General features: G+C 56.3%; 8 protein-coding genes across 8 annotated transcripts; 6 read left to right on the top strand and 2 right to left on the bottom strand.

The window, feature by feature from the left end:
• Positions 1-58: 58 nt before the first annotated feature.
• On the top strand, positions 59-2,875 carry SPSK_03963 (fungal specific transcription factor domain protein; the record flags this gene model as incomplete). The annotated part of the gene is made up of 1 exon (XM_016730778.1): positions 59-2,875. The coding sequence occupies one exon, from the start codon at positions 59-61 to the stop codon at positions 2,873-2,875; it is 2,817 nt and encodes a 938-aa protein (XP_016586013.1).
• Positions 2,876-7,322: 4,447 nt separating this feature from the next.
• Positions 7,323-8,048, top strand: SPSK_04538 (DJ-1/PfpI family protein; the record flags this gene model as incomplete). Its single annotated transcript, XM_016731342.1, has 1 exon — positions 7,323-8,048. One exon carries the CDS (start codon positions 7,323-7,325, stop codon positions 8,046-8,048), a length of 726 nt encoding a protein of 241 aa, XP_016586012.1.
• Positions 8,049-8,577: 529 nt separating this feature from the next.
• SPSK_04234 (Cytochrome P450 family protein) lies at positions 8,578-10,137 on the top strand (the record flags this gene model as incomplete). Its single annotated transcript, XM_016731045.1, has 1 exon — positions 8,578-10,137. One exon carries the CDS (start codon positions 8,578-8,580, stop codon positions 10,135-10,137), a length of 1,560 nt encoding a protein of 519 aa, XP_016586011.1.
• A 356-nt stretch (positions 10,138-10,493) lies between these two features.
• On the bottom strand, positions 10,494-12,068 carry SPSK_04229 (uncharacterized protein; the record flags this gene model as incomplete). Its single annotated transcript, XM_016731040.1, has 1 exon — positions 10,494-12,068. One exon carries the CDS (start codon positions 12,066-12,068, stop codon positions 10,494-10,496), a length of 1,575 nt encoding a protein of 524 aa, XP_016586010.1.
• Positions 12,069-13,019: 951 nt separating this feature from the next.
• SPSK_04665 (uncharacterized protein) lies at positions 13,020-13,408 on the top strand (the record flags this gene model as incomplete). The annotated part of the gene is made up of 2 exons (XM_016731465.1): positions 13,020-13,161; positions 13,320-13,408. 2 exons carry the CDS (start codon positions 13,020-13,022, stop codon positions 13,406-13,408), a joined length of 231 nt encoding a protein of 76 aa, XP_016586009.1.
• A 192-nt stretch (positions 13,409-13,600) lies between these two features.
• Positions 13,601-16,030, top strand: SPSK_04020 (tol-like protein; the record flags this gene model as incomplete). The annotated part of the gene is made up of 1 exon (XM_016730834.1): positions 13,601-16,030. One exon carries the CDS (start codon positions 13,601-13,603, stop codon positions 16,028-16,030), a length of 2,430 nt encoding a protein of 809 aa, XP_016586008.1.
• Positions 16,031-16,105: 75 nt separating this feature from the next.
• On the bottom strand, positions 16,106-17,262 carry SPSK_04378 (cation-transporting ATPase 4; the record flags this gene model as incomplete). The annotated part of the gene is made up of 2 exons (XM_016731186.1): positions 16,106-17,053; positions 17,119-17,262. 2 exons carry the CDS (start codon positions 17,260-17,262, stop codon positions 16,106-16,108), a joined length of 1,092 nt encoding a protein of 363 aa, XP_016586007.1.
• A 1,983-nt stretch (positions 17,263-19,245) lies between these two features.
• On the top strand, positions 19,246-20,817 carry SPSK_04230 (uncharacterized protein; the record flags this gene model as incomplete). The annotated part of the gene is made up of 1 exon (XM_016731041.1): positions 19,246-20,817. The coding sequence occupies one exon, from the start codon at positions 19,246-19,248 to the stop codon at positions 20,815-20,817; it is 1,572 nt and encodes a 523-aa protein (XP_016586006.1).
• Between the last annotated feature and the right edge of the window lie 361 nt (positions 20,818-21,178).

Raw genomic sequence — 21,178 nt, 5'->3', positions numbered from 1 at the left:
AAGAGTTGGAAATGGTCTGTATCCGGAGTTAGTCCGAGAAGCTCCGAAAGCAACAAGAATGACATCACGTGATTGTAAACAGCAACGACTGATTGGTCATCGTGCTTCGACCACCGCTTCGCACCCCACAACTGGCGACGTCAGCCCAACGTATGGAACAGGCGTTGACCAGCAGCCGATCAACGGGCATACTCGCCAAGAGCCGCTCAGCTCCTTTGCTTCCGGAGTGGACATGGACTCATCCTCACCTTCTTCTCATCCACCTGGTCTGTCGGGGGCGTCTGTCACCTCAGACACGTCCAGCGCCCAGCCGCCGCCCCCGAAGCGGGCCAAGCGTCGCCAGGTATCACGAGCCTGCGACTGGTGCCGCCAGCACCGCATCAAGTGCGACACCAGTGTGCCGTGCGCCAATTGCAAGACCCGCGGCGGCCACTGCAGCAGCGAAGACGCTCTCAATGCCACGTCGCTGCCGGAAGCACACCGCGAGATCGACCGTCTGCGGCGGCAAGTTGCTCAGCTGGAGCAAGAGCTGAACGCAGCAAGGCTGGCCAGTCGCCATGCAGGCCCTTACACGGCCGCCAGCGCCGGATCCGTATCGGAGGCGTCACCCTACTCCGACGGTCCGGAATCGACTGCGGCAACGCCGACCGGGACGGCCACCACTCATATAACAGTACCGCCCTCGATCATGCCCTTCCCATCTGACGCACTACTGCCACCATCCGCCACACCACGGGACATCGCAAGCCGGGTGGCCACGGACACGGGCATTGCACACGCCTTTTGGGGTGGCGTGCATGTCGGCACCGCCCGGTCGCCCAACAAGACGTGGTACGGGCCGTCATCGCTGTTTTATTTCATCAGTCGAACAGCCGCATATCTGGACGACTCGTTCCAGTTTCAGCATCCGGACGGGGGCGACAACAGCAGTGGCCACGCAAACCACAAAAGCAATAAGGCGAGCATCGACAACTTGCTGGACGTGAACCCTGCGGGAATGCTAGTGGACGGTCCAGCACCGCCGTCTTCATCGACATCAACAGCCAGAACCAGACCAACAGATGCCCAAAAGCAGGCACAAGCCCACGTGCACGACAGTACATCACGGCCGCATGCGAGCATACAAGATGCCCTGGCGGGCGCTCGCTTTCTCACGCTCACCCAGGAGGAGTATTTCCTCGACCTCTACTGGCATTCCTACCATGCAGCACTGTTCCCCGTCCTCGACGAAGCCGACTTCCGCCAGCACTATCGGTCGCTGTGGGCCACGTCCGGCCAGGACCGTGCCCCGTCTGCCCTGGTCGACATCGTCCTGGCCCTCTGCCTCCAGATCGGCGTGTCCACCATGGTCCCCGGCATGCGCCAAAAGCTCATCGTCGACAACGACGACACCTCTGTGGCCGGCCGCTGGTACTACCGCCGCTGCCAGGCGCTGCTCGAGTACGAGCTCGAGAGCCCGTCGCTGTCGACGCTGCAGTGCCACATCTTGTGCGGTGTCTACCTGTGCAACGGCACCTTCCAGAATATGAGCGACAGCTCCTGTGCGCTGGCCGTGCGCGAGGCCCACATGCTGGGACTCCACCTGGCGCCGCCGGCCGACATGACCGTGCGCCAGAGCGAGCTGCGCATACGCATCTGGTGGGCGCTCTACGTGCTGGACAGCAAGATTGGCATGAAGCTGGGTCGCCCGTTCCTGTTGCACCTGGCCGGTGCCACCACGCCGCCGCAGCCCGACGACAGCGTCGCCGTCGCCGCCCTGTCGGGCTCGTCCTTTGCACCGCTCGGCGACAACCGCAGCTGGCTCAGCTTTCACTTGTACCACAGCGCGCTCTTTCAGGTGGCACGGGCGGCGCATGTGGCCTTTTACAGCGGCCACCAGACACCCCTACCCGTGCGTCCCGGCCAAACCTTGTGGGACCACCCAGAGGCACTCGAGGTGCATGCGCGCATCGCCTTGACGCACGGTGACGCCTTTGCACAGTGGGCGCGCAGCGTGCCCCCCGCCTTGACCACCGCGCGCGTGGGCGGCGGCGCCCGTGCCGGCGGCGACGGTCGGCCGTTCTCCACGGACGGCTCGCCGCTTGACATCGAGCCCTTTGCGCCGCTCTGGGTGCAGCGCCAGCGACTCTTGCTGGAGCTCATGTACCACAACCTGTGCATCAACCTGTACCGCCCCCTCATCAGCTTCGAGACCTCTGCCTTTTCGGCGGCCCCCGTCCGCCAGTGCGCCGACGCGTGCGCCCACCACGCCATCACTCTCACCCAGATCGTCCACCAGGTGCTGTCCACGACCAGCATTCTGGCCGGCTGGAGCGAGGTCTTCCAGTGGCAATGGAACGCCGCCATGACGCTGGTCGGCTTCTTGCTGGCTATGCATGAACAGACACGCGGCATCCACCGCTCCGACGACATCTGCGAAGTGCCCATTGTCTGCAAAGCACATGCCGCCGTCGAGCTGGCCATTGCCGTGTTTGACATGTTTGGCCGCAACTTTGCCGTTGCCACCAGCGCGGCCGCTGTCATCCGCACGCTGCGTGACAAGGTCAACTATCTGGCGCAGCAGAACGCACGTGCACAGAGACAGCAGGCCCAGGCGCAGGCGCAAGGACACGCAGGCCAAGCCGCAATACAGGCGGAAGCGTCTCCCGTTTGTGTTCAAAGCCAGCCCGTTGCCATGAACGGTGCCGCTCTACCGCCGGCCAATGGCATCCCCGACCTACTCAACACGGGCCCCGACAAGCAACCAGAGGTGACGTTCTCGGGACTGGATGCGTCTGTCCTCCAAGACACAATGCTCATGGCCTTTGATGTGGATCAGTGGCTGGACCTAAATGCACTCTGGCCCGATTCCGAAGGAGTCTTATTCTCCATGTAAGAGGGCGTGTACTGGGACAAATCGGTATCTTGTGTGGACGGAATTATGGCCCACAGTGCGCCGGCGTTTATTTTTGACGATACTCATCAGGTGGGATACTTTGCTATTTTCCTTCTTACTGACAAACCATCACAACGCGAGCAAGACGCATCTTTGATTCCATGACATATTCAATGATTTTTCCTATGAAACCCAATCGTGACGAACGTATATATACAGATTATAATTAGAGCCGCATAGGGACTTCGTTCTAGGCTTGTATTCTTTACTCTCGTTCCATTAAATACCAATGACCCTCAACTGAGACACAAGTATGAAGGAGATCCAAGTAATTTTGCGTATTTGGGCATGTTCGCAGATGCGACGTTGTTACCTTAAAAATAACATATCATTACGGACATCACTTTTGTTTTACAGACGTTAAGCGAGCGCTGGGAGGACAGTAGGCTTTAGCAACGATGGTTTAACATAGTGAGAGCCTGCGTAATTAAGCTATGAGTAATGCGGCCTATATTTTAGTGGTGGCTTGCAGTTTGTTGTTTTCAAACCACCGCGCACGCTGTGTAACCCTGGCTTCTGTGGCTCATTCAGCCACAATTTAAAGTTCAACCGCAAAGTCTGCTGCGTATATAAAGATGCGCTTCCGTCCCAGACTGATATAGCGGTCCCTCAACCTTCTCTTGAAATAAATGCATTTTTCGGTGTGTGCGGCATAGTATCGCCTTCCAAAATGTCACCTTTCAACCTGGCAGAGAAAAACGCAATGATTTGATTTTGCTGCCTGGGGGAGTACCAAAAGCCATCCCGTTCCACCATTCCACCGTTCCGTCCCAAGTTAACATTGAGTCTCCATGACAAAGAGTCTATATACTCTCTCCCTCCCACTGATGGTTAGACGGCAGCAACATGGGGGCTGCTGCAGCCAGCCGCTACAGGCTATGGTGCACTGCCCTCATTAAACCCCAGTGGGAAAAAGAGTAGCAGTGGTGGATCACCAACAGACGAACTGCAGCGGCAATTGGTGCCCTTCGTCTTCCTCCCTCTGTGTATGTCGGTATTGGTATGGTGCAGCACTGCCCATGGGCGCTGCTTGTCTTGGCCAGCATGGCAATGTGCTCAGCTTGTCATGATGCGCGTGTCGTTCTTGGTGGACAGTTGCCGCCTGCGCCTGCTTGATGTGAGAGCAGAACTCAATCACGTGGACATGTCGGGATGCCAGACGATGCGAAAGCCGCTGAAAGGCGCGTCCATCTGTCAAAAGGTGTCAACAAAATAACGTCATCGTCTGCCACACTCCAACGGGGAAACTGACCACCTCCCGAGAAACATGGACTTGAGAAACTGTCGTCTTAAGGATGCATCGACTTGAGAGAGTGTTGACTCAAAGGAGTGTTGATGTTGGGCCAGCATTGGCGGCTTTGGACGTCTCGGCTTGTGTCGTAGTGCCAAATGTTGCCGGTACAAAAAGTCTGTGGAAAGTTGTTGGCTTTGTGATGTCGATGAAGAAGAAATGCTGGTCGATGTGTTGGTGCATATGTTGATCTCCCAGTAAGTTGATGCACAACCACCCTTCACCCTGTCATAACCCTCTGGGTCCCGTCATGACACCCGAGTGTCGAACTTGAGCCCACTGATCCCACCGGTTTCCAAAGAGTCTCACTGAGCCCCCAGATTCCACAGATCCCCCAGATTTCACAGATCCCACTGAGCCCCCAGATTCCATAATGACAGCCAAGTGTCTGCCAAGAGCCCCCTGCTGACCATTTACAGCTGTCATCCGTCATCCCCCCGGTGTCGGTGCCTGTCATCAGTGTGAAGAGATCAATATGAATGTCCCACCCGCATAGGAGAACCAGAAGGGCACGGAGAAAAAGGCCAATCTGACACCCAAGACTTTGTTCCCCTGAAATCAGAGTGTGAAGTCGAAGCGGGTAGAGTCTGCACTGCAGGATCTTGTTCTAGCGTTCAAGGAAACGGTCCCCTTCAACCGATCCTTTCTGAAGCCGACGCACTTTACGGCTTGGTCTGTGGCAAGGGTATCTCCCTAAATGAGAGATCTTGCTGGCCACATCGACCGTTTTTCGTTCGACTTGGTAGTAGGGGAGAAAGAAGAAGAAAAGAAGAAGGCAAAGAATGGACGGACGGAAGCGATGGGGATAATAACCCTTCGTCTTCCCTGTCTTCTGCTTTCCATCGCACCTTCTATATCGATGCAGGTTCCGGTACCTGGGGGCTCGTTGCTGGGACGTGCGCAGAGTTCTTTCCTGAACCGTCTATCGCAGCCAAGAGTAAAATGAGGAAGTAGCTATGGGCCAAAAACGTCATATGACCAGGGGAGTGTGTGAAGAAGATGTTCGCTCGGGAAGGTGCCGGGGGCTTTTTTGGTGTCGCTTGCGTTGCGTCCTCGGTGGTTCTTTCCATTCGTGATGTCTCGTGGTTGCTGCTTCTACTTTGAGTGGCCTTTGGGCAAGCAGAGAAAGAGTGGCTCCAGGGTGTTCGAATTTGGAAAGCGCAAGGGGTTTTCTTCTTGGTGCTGGTCCTGTTGAATTGTCGGCGGTTCTTTCCAATCGCGATATTTTGCGCTTGCGACTTCCGTTTCGAGGACTTTGCACCAGCAGAAAGTAGTGCAAATCTGTGCGGTTGTGACTGAGAAAGTGCTAGGCTTTCTTGGTTCTTTCCAAGAACGAAGTCTGGCGGTTGCTACTTCTACGTTAGGAGACTTTTGCGCACGGAGAAAAAAGAGCGATTCTGAGGGGATCTCGATGACAAGTTGTTGAGAGTTTTAGGTTTTTCAGTGCTATTTCCGTTGCATTGTCCGTGGTAACATTCCTCTCGTGATATTTGGCGAAGAAAGAAGGACTCCGCGAGAGGGGGGAAAAGATTGGGTTTGGAGAGGTTTTGGAAGCTTTCTTCGCCCTTTCCATCCTCGACGTTTGGCGGCTGCTACTTCCGTTTTGGGGCACTTTGCGCATACAGAAGGAGCGACCCGGGAGGTTGGCGGGGTGGGTAGCTTTTCTTTTGATTTATTCTTGAGGTAAATGATGAACCTACGGCGTCTCCTTCTCCATTCGGAAAAACGAACAGGCTCGCTCCTTGCTCGTGAGGAGTTGTTGCCAGTTTTACGTTTTATCTTGTGGCGACGAAAGAACGCCTCTGATACCAGTCACTGAGAAGAAAGGACGACCACCCCCATGACCGGCGACAATCGAAAAACTGCCATTTTTAGCATCCGCGAATGCCTTTCGTTTTAGGAAAGAGCGAGACATAGGGAAAGGGATTAGGGGGAGGGAAGCGGCGGACCTCGATTCAACGATGGTTTTCGAGAGTGAAAGAGAGTGAAAGAGAGTACATTAGGCAAGACCCGTCAAGAACATATGCTCCTTCCTTTTTCTGTTACATTGTTTACGGCCAACTTTCTCTTTTTGCTGGCATCTCAAGTTGCCGGACAGAAGTGCCACAATACTTCCACGAATTGACAGATAGCCATGTACGCATTTGTCCTTTGTTACGACCTCTACTACTTGTAAACTCAGACTGTATGTACTAAAAGAGAGATAAAAATAACAGGAAGGTTTCCATTAAAGAACACTTTTCACTGTTTTGGCCACCACAGCCGGTAGCTTTCTTAATCAGGAAGCAGTATCTGAGGCAGGTCGTAAAGGCTCTGTAGGAAATACATCTAAACCGTCAAATTTAAGTTGTGAGCTTTGTGTTATAAATCACTCTCATTTTTAAATTAAATTTAACTTATTACTTTACGATTTTGACATTTTATTACGATAATTATTGTAAGTTTTGGAGGTCGATTTAATAAAATTCGTTAAAAGTCGTGATGAGAACAATCGATACATTGACGATTTGTAAGATCTATTTGGAAGAAAATGACTAATAAAATAGGTAAAACGTTGGTGTCGCTTCGGAGTTGAAGACGATGAATACAAAATGGATAACTCCGATAAAAGTGGGACTGGCCAATGGGAAAACCACCAGTGACTTATCGCTACTCTTAGTCAGAGTTTAGAAGCAGCCTCTCGGAGTTCGTTCGATTCGTCAACAGGCTGACAATTCCGGAAGCGCTCCGGCTTGTAACTCTTTGTCGCCTGGAAATGTCAGCATAATGCAACACCGGACAAGTCCGGTATGCGCATCATAGGCCTTCCATCATGGAATTGTATCATGATGGTGATGCTTCCTCGGCCACTCAAGATGAATGTATCCTGCGGACAATGTCTATATATATGACCTGACCTCCCCAGATTAATGATGTTTGTTTTGTCCTCATCTCATCATCACAATCATCATCCACTCTTCAGCAATTCAATCACAACCTCATCTCACACTTACTGTGCCTTCACTCACACTCATAAACAATTCATTACATTCACACTACAATTACCCAGCCATATCTGCCTTATCAATCTACTCTCGACACCAAACATCTATCGAAATGTCTGCCGCTACACTTCCCCGCCGCGCCCTTATCGCCGTCACTTCGGCCCACGCCCCGCTCATGAACGGAGAGACCACGGGCCTCTTTGTCGGCGAGGCACTTCACCCATTCAACGTCCTGACCGCTGCTGGATTTGAGGTCGACCTGGCCTCGGAGACCGGCACCTACACCCCGGACTGGCTTTCCCTGCAGCCCGATTTTTTGTCCGGCGACGACCTGAAGGCCTGGCAGGACGAGACGAGCGCGTTCCGCCAGAAGCTGGACAACATGCCCAAGGCAGCCGACCTCGACGCCAGCCGCTACGGCCTCTTTTACGCGTCGGCCGGCCATGCCGCGCTGATTGACTACCCGACGGCGTCGGGCCTCCAGGCCGTTGCCATGCAGGTCTGGGCCAACGGCGGTGTTGTTTCGTCTGTCTGCCACGGCCCGGCCATCTTTGCCAACGTGCTCGACACGGCGACGGGCAAGCCGCTTATCCAGGGCAAGACCATCACGGGCTTTACCAGCGAGGCCGAGGACGTCTTGGGCATTACGGCCGTGCTCAAGACGTGGGGCCAGCCTCTGGTGGAGGAGCTTGCCGAGAAGCTGGGTGCCAAGTATGTGCGGTCTGCGGGTATCTGGGACGACCACCACGTTGTGGACGGCCGTCTGGTGACGGGCCAGAACCCGGCAAGTGCTTCATCGACTGCGCGCGCGGCTGTGGAGGTGTTCAACAAGCTGTGAGGAGTGGTAGCGGTGTGAGAAGTGGTGCTTGGGGTATGTGCACGATCATGTATTCGGTAGTCTTCAGTAGCTTTGCTTTGCATGGTTTACCTTTTAGTATTTCCTTCTGCGTTTAATTTTGAAATTCAATACTATATTCTTGCGAATTTTGTTTGACTCCACATGCGAAGAGGCCCGAAGATAGCGCCATGGAACATAGCCAACACATTTCCAATACTAATAGAATTACAAATGCGGCCCGGCATAAGAATCAAACGGTATTCTGCACCGAGTGTCTGTCAAACAAGCTAACGTCGCGCCGCTTCTCACTGAGGCTGTCAGCACTAACAGCCCTAGCCACGCGTGATAACGGCCCAATCACCTCTCGTCATTTCCTCCAACAGGACGTCCGCCTTAAAAGGAGAACACTTTCTCGACTCATCCTTTTCTCCTATTTGCAACTTGAGCCTTCATTTGTTTTCGTATTGTTTCTTTTGTGATTTGACTTGTTTTTGTCTTGCTTTGTATTGCTTCGATTTGTTTTGCGACCATGGGTCTCTTCACAGTCCAAAACGCCTTGGTCGTGGCCGGCCTCTTCGTCGTCTATCTCGTCGGCCTTGGCGTCTACCGTCTCTTCTTCCACCCGCTTGCCAAAGTACCCGGGCCTAGGATCGCGGCGCTCACGTCTTGGTACTGCGCGTACTATGATGTCTACCTAGGCGGTCAGTACATTTGGAAAATCAAGCAACTCCATGAGCAGTATGGTCCCGTGCTGCGCATCATGCCGGACGTCGTCCACGTCAACGACCCGGGGTTTATCGACAAGCTCTACACCCAATCGCCCAAGGTCCGGCGCGAGCGCGCCCCTACAGTGCTCAACATGTTTGCCAAGAAGTTTTCCATGCTGCCGACAAAAGACCACGACGTCCACCGGAGGCGGCGGGCCGTGCTGAGCCGCTTCTTTTCGCACCAGAGCGTACGGCGCCTGGTACCGGCGATCAACGACACGCTGGCCGCACTTCTGGGGCGGCTGCAGGCGCTCGCCGAGTCAGGCGAGCCGGTGCGGCTCAGCCCCTACTTCAAGGCCACGACCAAGGACGTGATCCAGTCGTACGCATTTGGCGGTGGCCAGTTGTGTCTCGAGATGGACGACCTGAACGAGCCGTTCTTTGCCGTGCTCACCTCCGGCCGGCTTTCACACCTTGCCGTCCACTTCCACTCGCTCATGGGCACTATGGCGCGCCTACCTCCGGCCATTCTCGTGAAGCTACAGCCGTCGATCCTGGCCATGATCGAATTCGTGGACGGTTTGACAGAAAAGATCGACGCAATTCGGGCTCAGTCGCCCAAAGCTGGCGACGAGCTGTCCGAGAAGAGTAGCATCTTCCGCGAGGTGCTCGACAGCGACATTGACGAGTCGGACAAGCGCACCGAGCGCCTGGTCGACGAGGCCATGGTGCTGGCCATTGCCGGCGCCGACACCACTGCGTGGTCTCTTGCTGCCATTTGCTACCACGTGCTCAGCAACCCGACCATCTTCCGCCGTCTGCGCGCCGAGCTCGATTCGGCTATGCCGGACCCAACACTGCCACCGGATCCGGTCAAATTGGACGGTTTGCGCTTCCTCAACGCCCTGATCGAAGAGGTACTGCGCATGCACCCGAGCGCAACCCATCGCCAAGATCGCGTGGCCCCGGACGACGATCTCGTGTATGTCTACGACGACGGCAGCTCCATCGTCCTGCCTCGCGGCTCGTCCATCGGCATGGCTGCGCCGCTCCTCAACCGGTCGCCCAGACTCTACCGTGACCCAGACACATTCGACCCGGACCGCTTCCTCGAGGACCCCACACTCGCCCGCCGCAGCATGACATTTTCGCGCGGTGCTCGCCAGTGCATCGGCATCAACCTGGCCTACCAGGAGCTGCAGACCTTTACCGCCGGCATTTTCCGCAAGTATTCGCCGTATGATCCCACGCAAAAGGTGCAAAATGGGCCGACAATGGAGCTGTACGAGACGACAGTGGCGGACGTTGAGCTGCACTCTGACTATGTCGCAGCCCATGCCTACCCGGGCAGCAAGGGCGTGCGTGTGCGTATTCGGGACTAGGCTGTGGCTGGTGAATGCGTAGAAGCGACGCCTTGTTGTGTAAGCGACAAGTAATCAATTTACGCTTTAAAATAACCAGTATTGGTTGTTGAACCCTGTCTGGCGTTTGAAAGGCTCCCGTTAGTTTTCGAGTAGGTCACTGGGTGAAGATCTGAAATCGATGTCGGTGATTAATATTAGACGTTTAAAACTTACGTGAAGGTTAGGTCGTAAAAGGATATTTGTCACACGACATGCTTTAACGAGAAGCGAGACAAAGAATTAGGATATGATTGTTGTGTATTAGGTTGTTGGACACAAAAACTGTCTTTGTTTTTCTGCGAAATCTGGCCACTTCATCCGTCACTCTCCAGTGCCTATTTCTGCAATGTCTTGGCCGTTGCGCCAATCTTGTTCAGATCTTCCGCCATGGAAACACTGCTGCGGTATCTGACCCAGGCGCTCCGATCTACGCCCTTGTGCTCCAAATTCCAGTCGAGCAGCTGTTGTACAAGTCCATCAAGCGTTGTGATCAGGCCACGGTATCCCAGCCCGCCCTCCTTGACCGACTTGCTGACGGGGTCGTTGGTTGCGTACAAATGCGTCACAATAGAAAACAGTGCAGGCTGTAGGTGCTTAATGTCACCAGTCAGGGCTGGCAGGATAGTTTTCAAGACGGGGAAGCGCTGGGGCAGCTTGATGTACGCCTCTACGGCATACGACATCAACAACATCTGCACCGGAAGCAGCGCGATTGTGCGGAATGGCGTGATGCTGAGCTTCTCAATCGCAAAATACAGATCTTGGAACTGGATGGCGCCGTTGGGGTCCGTCACCGAGAACGGACGACCGGCCTGGGGCATTGTCGATGAACGAGGGTCTGCCAGAACAGCTTCAAAGTTCAGATGCGCCACAGCGCAGTTCATGCCGTGCAGAAACGAGTTGACGATATTAAAGCACCACGTCGGCTGCACAGAACCGTTGAGCGGTTGACCCACAGTGTTGTCCGTCGGGTGGCCATAGATCCCGTTGGCCGGTCGGATCGAGCCCGTGCGCAGAGTCTCGCAATTGGCCTCGCAGACGATGCGCTCCGCGGCTGCCTTGGACGCTGCGTAGGCCGAGAAAAACTGGCTGAACGGACGCAGGGGGTGGAAAAAGTCGTCCTCGTTGAGTTGCTGCACAAAATGCTTGGGCCAGCCCGTGAGCAGGCGCCACGGTGCCAAAAAGAACTCGACAAAGCGAATGACAATCGATGCCGAAGCCGTATACACCAGCACATCGGCGCCTGCGCGACGAGACGAAGCCAGCACGTTCTTGGTACCTTCGATATTTATGCGCTCCAAGAACCGGTAGGCGGACTGCGTACGGTCAGACGGCACAATAACAGCAGCGGTGTGGAAGACGGTCAGCGGCAGCTTTGCCACAGACTTGGGCCACGGCTTGCCAAACGCAGCGTCGGTGGAGGCAGGCGACGAGACGTCGGTGTGAACGACTTCAACATGGCGTGCGGGGCCGTCGAGCATGTCTCGGCGATGCATCTCCTGGAAATCGACAATGCGAATGCTCTCCGGTGGCTGGCCGCGTGCCAACAGTTGCAGGACGAGATAACCACCGACGAGGCCTTTGTTGTTGTTGTCAGCAAAGTTTCCAAATACAACGGTGGACTTCTGCGAGCACGTACCGCAGCCACCAGTTACAATGTAGCGGCGCTCCAGCTTCGGCGGCAGACCGGCCTTTGTTGTCTCGACATTGATGGGATTTTTTTCCAATCGGGCGTAGGTGTCGTGCAGTACCTGGGCGGTCCAGCTCGGCTGCTTCACCTTCATGGCGTCGTCGGGGACGCCGCGCATCCGTCTGTTAACAAGCGCGAGGTAGAGCACGAGTCCAATGACGACAATAGCAGCACCGCCGAGCAGGGGCCTCTGTGCCAGGCCACGCAAGAGGCCGTCCATGGTCATGAAATAGCTGCAACGACAATGCAAAAGAAACCAAAGGTCGCCGTAAGAGGGCTAGAGAAGGGCATACCAGTGACCAGCCAGCAGAAACATGGGAGGAACTGGTGGAAGGAATAACAGCTTGGCAAGAGGATGGAGAGAGGAGAGCCCGTCCTTTAAGTATGTTGCAAATTCAAATTTCGTGCGAGGTGGAGGAGATGGCAGCGGGGCAAAGAGTTGACAAAAGGAGCGTGTGCAGCCGAGCCGGCCCAAGTCACATATTCACAACACATCTCAGCGTGTCTGGCAGGGGATGACACAGAGGGAAATTGATGGGGGTTCCGTCAAAGTTTTGGGGCGTACAGGAAAGCGCGATCCGACCACCGCACCGGCAAGGGACAATTCAACTCCGTCCTTCGTTCCTGCTGGAACCGGTGCAATGATGATGAACATTACCCATTTGGGCAAAGCCCCAGGATTGCCCTCGACTTGGTTAAGGAAGGAGCGACTTCCAGCGGACATTGCCTCTCCACAGAAATGCCGTCCTGGACAAGAGACACGTTTTGAGGCTGATTTAAGCGGATCCAGCAGTCCTCCGCGTTAGCAATTGGCATCGAGCAAAACTTGTAAATAGCAGCCGTGTATCGTTGTTCCACAGGTCCTGGTGAATACAATCTCGCGTGACGTCGAATCTGCCAAATGCCACTACCGTATGCTCCTTCTCAATTGGGCCGTTTTGGGTTGCACTTACGGTGTCGAAAAGTTAAAAAGGAAGGACCAATCTCAGCTTCCGCATCAACATTACACAGATGTCAACGCTGCAGGTGCGACCCAAAGCCAACCTTTCAGTTTCCACCGTTCGTGATTCCGATTCAGGGGCTGTGCACTGTAAGACTGGAATCAAAGCCGTTGTGGAATACTACAAGTCACTAAAAGCTTAGCCCCAGGTGCCCCGCAAACCCAACCCAAATGCGACCCTCCAAGTCAGCCGGGTTTTCCCTGATCCAGGTCAGCCCCGACGGCGTCTGTGACCGTGATTCCTCAAATCTACCTTTCGACCAAGGTCAGCGCACGACGCGGACCGCCACACCCAGCAAAACGAAACGTGCTGGTACGTTTGAATATTCGCTCCGCGCCGTTTTTCCAGATGGCTGGCCAGCTTTCAGAGCAATGCATTCTCTCCAGATAGCAGAGTAGCGCAACATCTGCAAAGGCCTGGAAATGGTAAAGTTTGGGTGGAAAAGACACAGAATCAGCAGACATGAACAGTATGTCATTCTCGACAGAAGACTGAAGAGGCTTTCCGGCAATTGGTTGTGCTGGATGACTTCTGCGCAGAGCCTCAAGACGCCAACTAGCTCAGTAAAGCATGGCCGTTTCGCATCCTTCCAGCCTAGGCTAACAAGTTATTGGGTAGCTCCATGCAGGAAGAGCCAGGGGATCCAGGTTGCGACGATGAGGCGGTCAAATAACCTCAATCAAAGGTCCTGTGAGCAACATGCCAAGAGCACGAGACCAATCGACAAGAGCGCGCCATGCCGGACACCACGATGGATATCGGTGCTGCAAACACCGTCTGTCAAGGCTGCCACATCTACTGGTTCAAGCTCAAGATGTGGCACAATGGGTCAAGTACCACCGAGACGACCACCGTCGACCGCATCCAGGCGGCCGCCGCAGCTGGATGCCCGTGCTGCCGCGTCGTGGCAGACGGTCTCGCCGTTATGACACCGGCGTGGGCAGCCAAAGTGCGGAGCCATACGATGTCGGTGCTCTTGTGCCCAAACAGCCTTGCCATCCGCCTCCGCGGCCGTGACAGTACGGGCGTGCTCAACATCTATGGTCACGCTGACGGCCCGATTTTCAACAGCCAGTTTGCTTTTGCTCTCCGTTCCAACGTGGTGGCCAATACCCAGAGCGAAGATGCATTTCGCTCGGCCAACAAGTGGTTAGAAACCTGTGCGAAGAACCACACGGGCTGCGCGCAGCCGTTCTTTTCCACGACGCCAAATTCGAAAGCGACATCGTCACCAGCAGACGCGTTTGTACCGACACGCGTGCTTGACGTTGGCGGCAGCGACAGCGCCCGCATTTCTCTTGTCCAAAATGCCCCAGCCGGTTCGCCGTACATTGCGCTCAGTTATTGCTGGGGTCCAGACCCGAGCGGCACCGTCACTACGAAGAAAGGCAATGTGGCCGCCCACATGGACCCCCAGCGCGGCATCGAGTTGTCGACACTGCCGCGGACCATCCAAGATGCTGTGCTGGTATGCCGGCGTCTACATGTACGCTATTTGTGGATTGATGCGCTCTGCATCGTGCAAGACGACGGCGACGATTGGCGCCGCGAGGCTGCGCAGATGTGCAACGTCTACCAACGGTCGCACGTAACGATTGCCGCACACCGGGCATCTGCTTGCCAGCATGGTTTTCTGGGGGCGCAAGAGTTTGGCAAAGACGAGCACCAGCGCGTCTTCTGGACCGAGGAGATTGGTCGCGAGAACGGGGACGCCACGGCGCGTCGAAAGGCAAAGATGATTCTCCGTGCGGAATACAAACAGATCCACTCGCTCCCTACGGCACCGCTTGGGTCGCGTGGCTGGACGCTGCAAGAAGTTGTGCTGCCGCGACGGATCCTGCACTTTTTCGAGTACGAAATGGCTTGGGAATGCCAGACGACACACCACTGTGAATGTGGTGAGACCACCGGTTTCGAAGCGCCGCATCTGCCCATGCTGGGCCGCAGCCTGCGTTCTCTCGACGACGACATAAAGAAGAAGACATCTAACAGCAACAGCAACGATGGTCGAAGCGTGATCGCGAAGCTGAACTGGATGTCGCTTGTGGAGCAATATTCACGACGCAGTTTGACACGCCTCTCGGACAAGCTTATCGCCATGGACGGCTTGGCCCGCATGGTGGAAGGGACCATCATGTCCAGCCAAGGTGGTGCGCCCGTGTCTCGCCTTCCGCCACTCAGCCTCGACAACACCGTGATCCGGACAGCCTACGTCGAAGGCCTCTTTGTCGCCGACTTCGCCCAGCAGCTGATGTGGGGGGTGTCGCAAAACAGCCTTGCGTCGTCAACTCCACCACCATCTGGTCCGCAACAGCCGACCACGCGACGGCAGTCTCCAGACTTGCACGCCCCATCATGGTCTTGGGCCTCGATTGATGCACCTGTGGGCTATTCCATGATCTACTCGGAAGATACGGAGAGCTTGCTCCATGTCCACGACTTCAGACCGCACACCATCGTGAAGACAAATGCCAAAGTCACTGGCGTGACGCTGACGGCAACTGTTGTGCCGGCTGCCGTGCGCACAATGGCACCTGCGGACACAATATCCGGTCAAGGCGGTCCAGCAAGTCGTGCCCGGCCCCTTGTGTCCCGGCCCAACATTGTGCGCGCATGCAATGGCTTTTCATACAGTGTCTTCTGCGATGACGTGCAGACTCCTGACGTGTTCATGGAAAGCCCTGATTTACCGTGCTGGGTTGCAGATGATTCAACGCACAACACCCGCGTGCGGCAGCGGTGGCTACTCACGAACGGCAGCGCCACAGATGTCGACACAGACAATGGGTTGACCCGCAGCTGCCAATACAACCGAGGTCGACACATCCGCCAGATCGTCGACGAGGAAGACGAACCTGGCCGAACCACCAAGGAAAGATGGTGCAGCACGTGCCGTGTGTGGCCGAGCGACGACGTGGCATGGCAGGATATTGACGCCAACATTATGGCGACAGCCACACCGCACACGACACTCGTCCCCGGCCTTTCTATGCTCATGCAAGTGTTCCGCAGACGCGAGGCTGGCTCGCACACCGTCTATTTTTTGGCCCTGCGGCCGTCAGCAAAAGTGCCAGGTGCCTGGGAGCGATTTGGCCATGGGCACTACGTTACATGGGACAAAGCATCGCCGCACGTCGACCTGTTCTGGGGCAGCAAAGTAAGGGACCTACTTCTCGTGTAACGCTGTCCACCTGTTTGATACCGTTCAAATGTTGCTTTATTTCTAGTCTACTCTCGCATGTGCAGCTGCAGCTGCTCAAACCACAAGGGTCTCTCTCAGACGACGATCACTCCCAGACGACAGCTGTTCCATGGGCTGCAACTCGAGATCAGACCCAAAATCGCCATCACCACTCCCCATCCAACGATGGCCATCGCATTCTTGGTTCTGGCTGCTTTCTTCTGTACCTCTGCGTTCTCCACGCTGTGCGCCTGTCTGCACCGAGGATGGCAACCGTCCTGGCTTGGCTGTGGCACCCGACTCGCCGCCCGTGCGCGACGTCGCATACGTCGTTGAAAAGAACTTTATCTTGCGGAACAGCGGCGTCAGCGTGGCCAGCGACGATGCGGTGAGGGCGATGCCGATCTCGAGCGTGCTCCAGATGGCGATGTCGGTACAGTTGTACAGGAAATCCGGTTGGTTCAAGATCCCGCTGGCATAGGGAATGCGGACAATCGTGGCGACGGACGCCACGGAGCCCAGGGCGAGGACACAGCAAACCGAAAGCCTCTTGCGGAGTTCCATCTTGGCCTGCCACACAAGGTAGCACGGCAGGATGGCGAGGATCCAGTCGGCCACGACGTTGAGAAAGGCGGAGACATATATGGTGACCGTGGCGAAGGAGGCGGCATGGCAATTGGCGCCGGTTGCCGGACGCGGCGGTTTGGCGTAGCGGGTCCATACATACGCGACGGGGTGGCAGGAGAAGACATCGAAGAAGAAGTACAAGATGTTGAAGACGGTAACGACGGCCAAGAGGATCAAAATGGTCCAGCGCTGCCAGCGGCAGTGGGAGCAGATGCGCAGCAAAAAGAGGCCGACGACGTGCTTGGACAGGGTGGAGATGGCAATGTACAGCAGCGAGGCGACCCAGCGCCAGAGCACGGCGTTCACGCGGGATTCGGGCGGGACATTGACGACGTGTTGGCCGACGCCGAAATGGACACATCGAAGGCCAGCAGCGGTGTACACGCAATAGAGGCACTACGCGACGTGTGAGTGTGACGGGCGCCAATACGGCTCGAACATCTTGACAGCAGAGGACGTACCAACGAAAGAACAGCCAACCAGTCTTCAAGGTAGAAGCGCTTGAGGAGACCGGCCATGGAGTAGCAGCGCAGGATGGTCGACACGATGCTCAGTGCGAGAGAGACAACGAGGACAGCGGCGAACTGCGGCCCACGGTCATCCATGACGACGGTGGCAAACGGGCGTGTAGTCAAAAGACGGAGGACTCAAGTACGAACGGAGGCGACACACTGATGTAGGCGACGTGCGGCCAGCTACTTCGACGACGACCGAAGAAAGCAGACTGCCAAGGACGAAGAAGGACAGCATCTTCACTCCTATATACGACGACTGGACGGACAAGACAAACGCCAGCCGCGGAGCACGAACTGCTTCCGCCACCCCTGAATGCCGACCATGCGGTCAGGTAGCAAATCGTTCGTACGATGATACATTGATACAGTCCCCGACCGGACGTGCACAGACCCCTCAGCTGTCCATTTTCCAGAGGACGAGAGGCAATGCGATGGGTGGTGGGCACATGCTCTCTCGACTTGACTCCGATGAGGCTTTTGCAAGAAACCTCCATTCATCTTCACAGGCAATGTAATTACGGGTCCAGGGGGTGGAGGTGTCAAGTGTGCAGCAGTTTGTATTGTGGCGTTTTGTATCTTCTATTGTGTGTGCGTGTGTGTGTGTGTATTATTTCTGTATTTTGTTATTTATTTTTCTTCTCAAGTACATCGCGGCCTGACTTTCACATGCTCACCAGTACCTACAAGCCCCTTTACATCGGCGAAGACGCACCAACTGCCCTACGCCCTATTTTCACGGAGACGAAGTCTATGTACCGGTCTCCACCCGTTTTAAGTCACCGAACTGGGCCTTGACGGCCTGCAAGTTGTTGAGAACGTTTTTGATACTTTGAGGGACCCTGTTTGAAAACTCGACCTGTACGGAGCTTCCTGTTTAGGAAGGGCGAACAGCGCACAAACCACCACGCCAAAGGAAAAAGAAAAGAGCCAAGGCGTATCATGGCGATGTGCCCCAGTTTTGGCGCAGAATCGTGTACCAATACAACGCTAACGCCAGGTACAGCGGGTGGGCCCGCACACTGCTGAACAGCTGAGAAGCAACCTGAAAGAGGCAGCTGGTCGGCCTTGGGCAGATGCAGCAGCGTAGCAGTGTGCGGTATGGAAGAAATAAATAGTGGAAATGGAAGCAATGGAAGGACGAACACAGAGCCAAGGCCGTCTCAGATTGTGAAAAACAGACACCGATAAGCTGGAAAGGGCTGAACAGCGTGACAACGAGGCTCTGAGCGGGGGTCGAAGATCCCACCTTGAGGCAAAAGAGAAAAACAACCCAAAGCGGAACGTTTGTCCGAGATATGCATATACACAAAAATAAATAAAGTAAAATGAATAAAAAGCAGGTTCAGGTCAATTGTGGTGCCATATTGCGTGTTGCAGCGGAGACGTGTAAACGGGCCTTTTCGTAAGGTGGATTTGGTTTGAGCTCAGGCTCAGAGGGACGTTGTTCTAAGGTTCTCGACTGAACGCCTTTGTGTAAGTGAAAATGGAGAGCGCCAAGCCCGCAATGGTCCTATGTCGTCCGAGGCTCCACGCGTATTGTGTGGTTAGTTCTATTCTCTTTAATTGCATAGCATATACACCGTACATGCTATCTGCACTATCAATGACTGTGCACAAAGCGCTCGTTGCACAGGACTGTACCATAAATAAGTATTCTATCAATAAATAGCTGCGCTTTACAGTAATGCTTCTTACTTCTGTAAACAGCTTTGGCAGCCGTTGTCGTTCGAAGGCTTCACACTGAATGATGCCGCTCGACGACAGCTTACGTGATGGCCCATGCATGGCCCCACATTTATTATATGCTATGCTAGCTGCCTACAGAACTGACGTATGGCCTAACGGTCGTCTTCCGCTACTGAAAGAAACGATCGCATGGGTTTGACCACACGGGCGCCATCAATGCCGACAAATACTGCGAGTTGAAGGCCCAAACTGTGCACCTCGGCATGCGACAACTCGGACCGGGCGCGGACACTCCCAAGAGCTGCGAAACACGCGAAAGACCTCCCCGTGTGTCACGCCTCCGTCGCATCCGATCGCCAACGTCAACAGCGCCCGTGACGCATGACAATGGACGGACCTGCCGGGCGGCGGGCCGCCAAGGTGGGCCACCGCAAGTCGCGAAACGGCTGCACCAAATGCAAGACGCGGCGGGTCAAGTGCGACGAGGTCCGGCCGGTGTGCAGCAACTGCTCCCGCCTCGGCCTCGATTGCGCCTGGCCCACGGCTGATGCGCCCGGCCGCTGCTCGCCACCACACCAGCTCCCATCCCCGGCAGCCACGCGCCGCCCGGGACCGCATGCCGCCCCGATGTCTGTCTCCCAGATCTCGCCCTCCCTGACACCCACGTCGGCCACATCGGCCGCATCGACCACGCCTCACCCGCCTTCGCATCCACAGCCACAGCCACAGCCGCACGGGCATTCCCACGCACACTCCCAGTCTCATCCCTTGCACTCGCCCGGCACCTCCGCCACCGGCACCGACTTTGGCGACGCCAGCTCCGGCAACGGCCAGAGTCCCCAGGAGCACGACGCGCACAACTTTTCGGCCATGCTGCAGCTGTGGTCCAATGCCGAAGAGGCGTCCTCGTCCTCGTCCTCGTCCTCGTCCTTGTCGGCAGCGCCGTCCGCCGTGGCCACCGACGCCGAAAACGACTGCCTCCTGCCCGAGTCGCGCACGCGCCGCCTGCTCGAGCACCGCCTCATGCAAAACTACCTCTACAACCTCGGCGTGCAGTCCCCCGCCTCGCCGTCGCAGGACTGGAACGACCTGTGGACCAAGACCGTGCCGCCGCTGGCCCTGCGCTACGACAACATCCTGTACGCCATCCTGTCCCTCTCGGCGACGCACATGCTGCGCAGCGAGCCGCGCAACCACACCCTGTTCCGCGCGCGCCAGGCGTACCTGGTCGCCGCCATGCGCGTCCAGCGCCGCATGGTCGACACGCTGACGCTCGACAGCGCCGACGCCGTCTGCCTGGCCTCGCTCGTCATGCTCGTCCAGTCCTTTGCCATGCTCGACGAGCGCGTCATCGACACCTACACGCCGCCCATGGACTGGCTGCGCCTCGGCCGCGGCGCCGGCGCCGTCATCTGGACGAGCATCGAGGCCATCCTCAAGACGGGCGAGGCCTCCAAGTCCGTCATGCTGACCATTGCCAACGCCCAGCCGCGCATGGGCTTTGACGAGTCCTACTTTGACGCCAGCAACCGCGCGCCCTTTCGCGCCGTCCTGGCCCAGGACCTGCCCTCCGGCGACGACTGGGCCGACGCCGCCACCCGCGACGCCTACGAAAAGACGCTCAGCTACGTCGGCTCGCTGCAGCTGTCCATGCGCCGCGGCGAGCCCGTCTACGTCCTGTGCCGCCGCGTCCAGGGCTTCACCATGGTCATGCCGCCGCGCTTTGTCGACTTTGTCAGCGAGCGCCGCCCGCGCGCCCTCGTCGTCCTGGCCCACTTCTTTGCCGCCGTCAGCAAAATCTCCAAGCTCTCCCAGGCCTCCGGCGGCGTCTGGTGGCTGGGCGGCGAGGACAGCCGCGAGCCCATTGCCACGCGCGAGGTGCGCGGCATTCGCTCCATTATGCCCGTGGAGTGGATGGCACACATGATCTGGCCCATGGAGGCCGCAGGGCTGTCCTGAATGAAGCGCATGCGCGGGTCGACGAGTAGTGTATTGAAACGACTCCTGAATCGTCAGCAACACCTGTGTACAGCCTACACCCTGGTTATGGTAACTGCGCATCCGCATTGGACTCTGCGCGACCATACGCTCATTCCGCGGAATCCCCTGCCAAAGCCTGCGCTGCGGCAGACAACGTGGACCGGCATTGGACGGGCTCTTTGTGGTGCTTTGTTACCAGCATCCCGCCTCGTCAGAGGCACGGCGTCGACGGCAAGCGTATTGCCTCGACGTTTGGCGCCTTGGGGCGCACTCTTCGCAGGGGCGCCTTTATATCAACTACGCAAAGAAAGCCCGGCCGGCCATCACAATGCACATCAGA

Source organism: Sporothrix schenckii (assembly GCF_000961545.1).
Source record: "Sporothrix schenckii 1099-18 chromosome Unknown Cont47, whole genome shotgun sequence".
NCBI classification, from domain to species: domain Eukaryota; kingdom Fungi; phylum Ascomycota; class Sordariomycetes; order Ophiostomatales; family Ophiostomataceae; genus Sporothrix; species Sporothrix schenckii.
The sequence above is the reverse complement of the archived record's forward strand: the minus strand, read 5'-3'. Positions and strand labels throughout refer to the sequence as shown.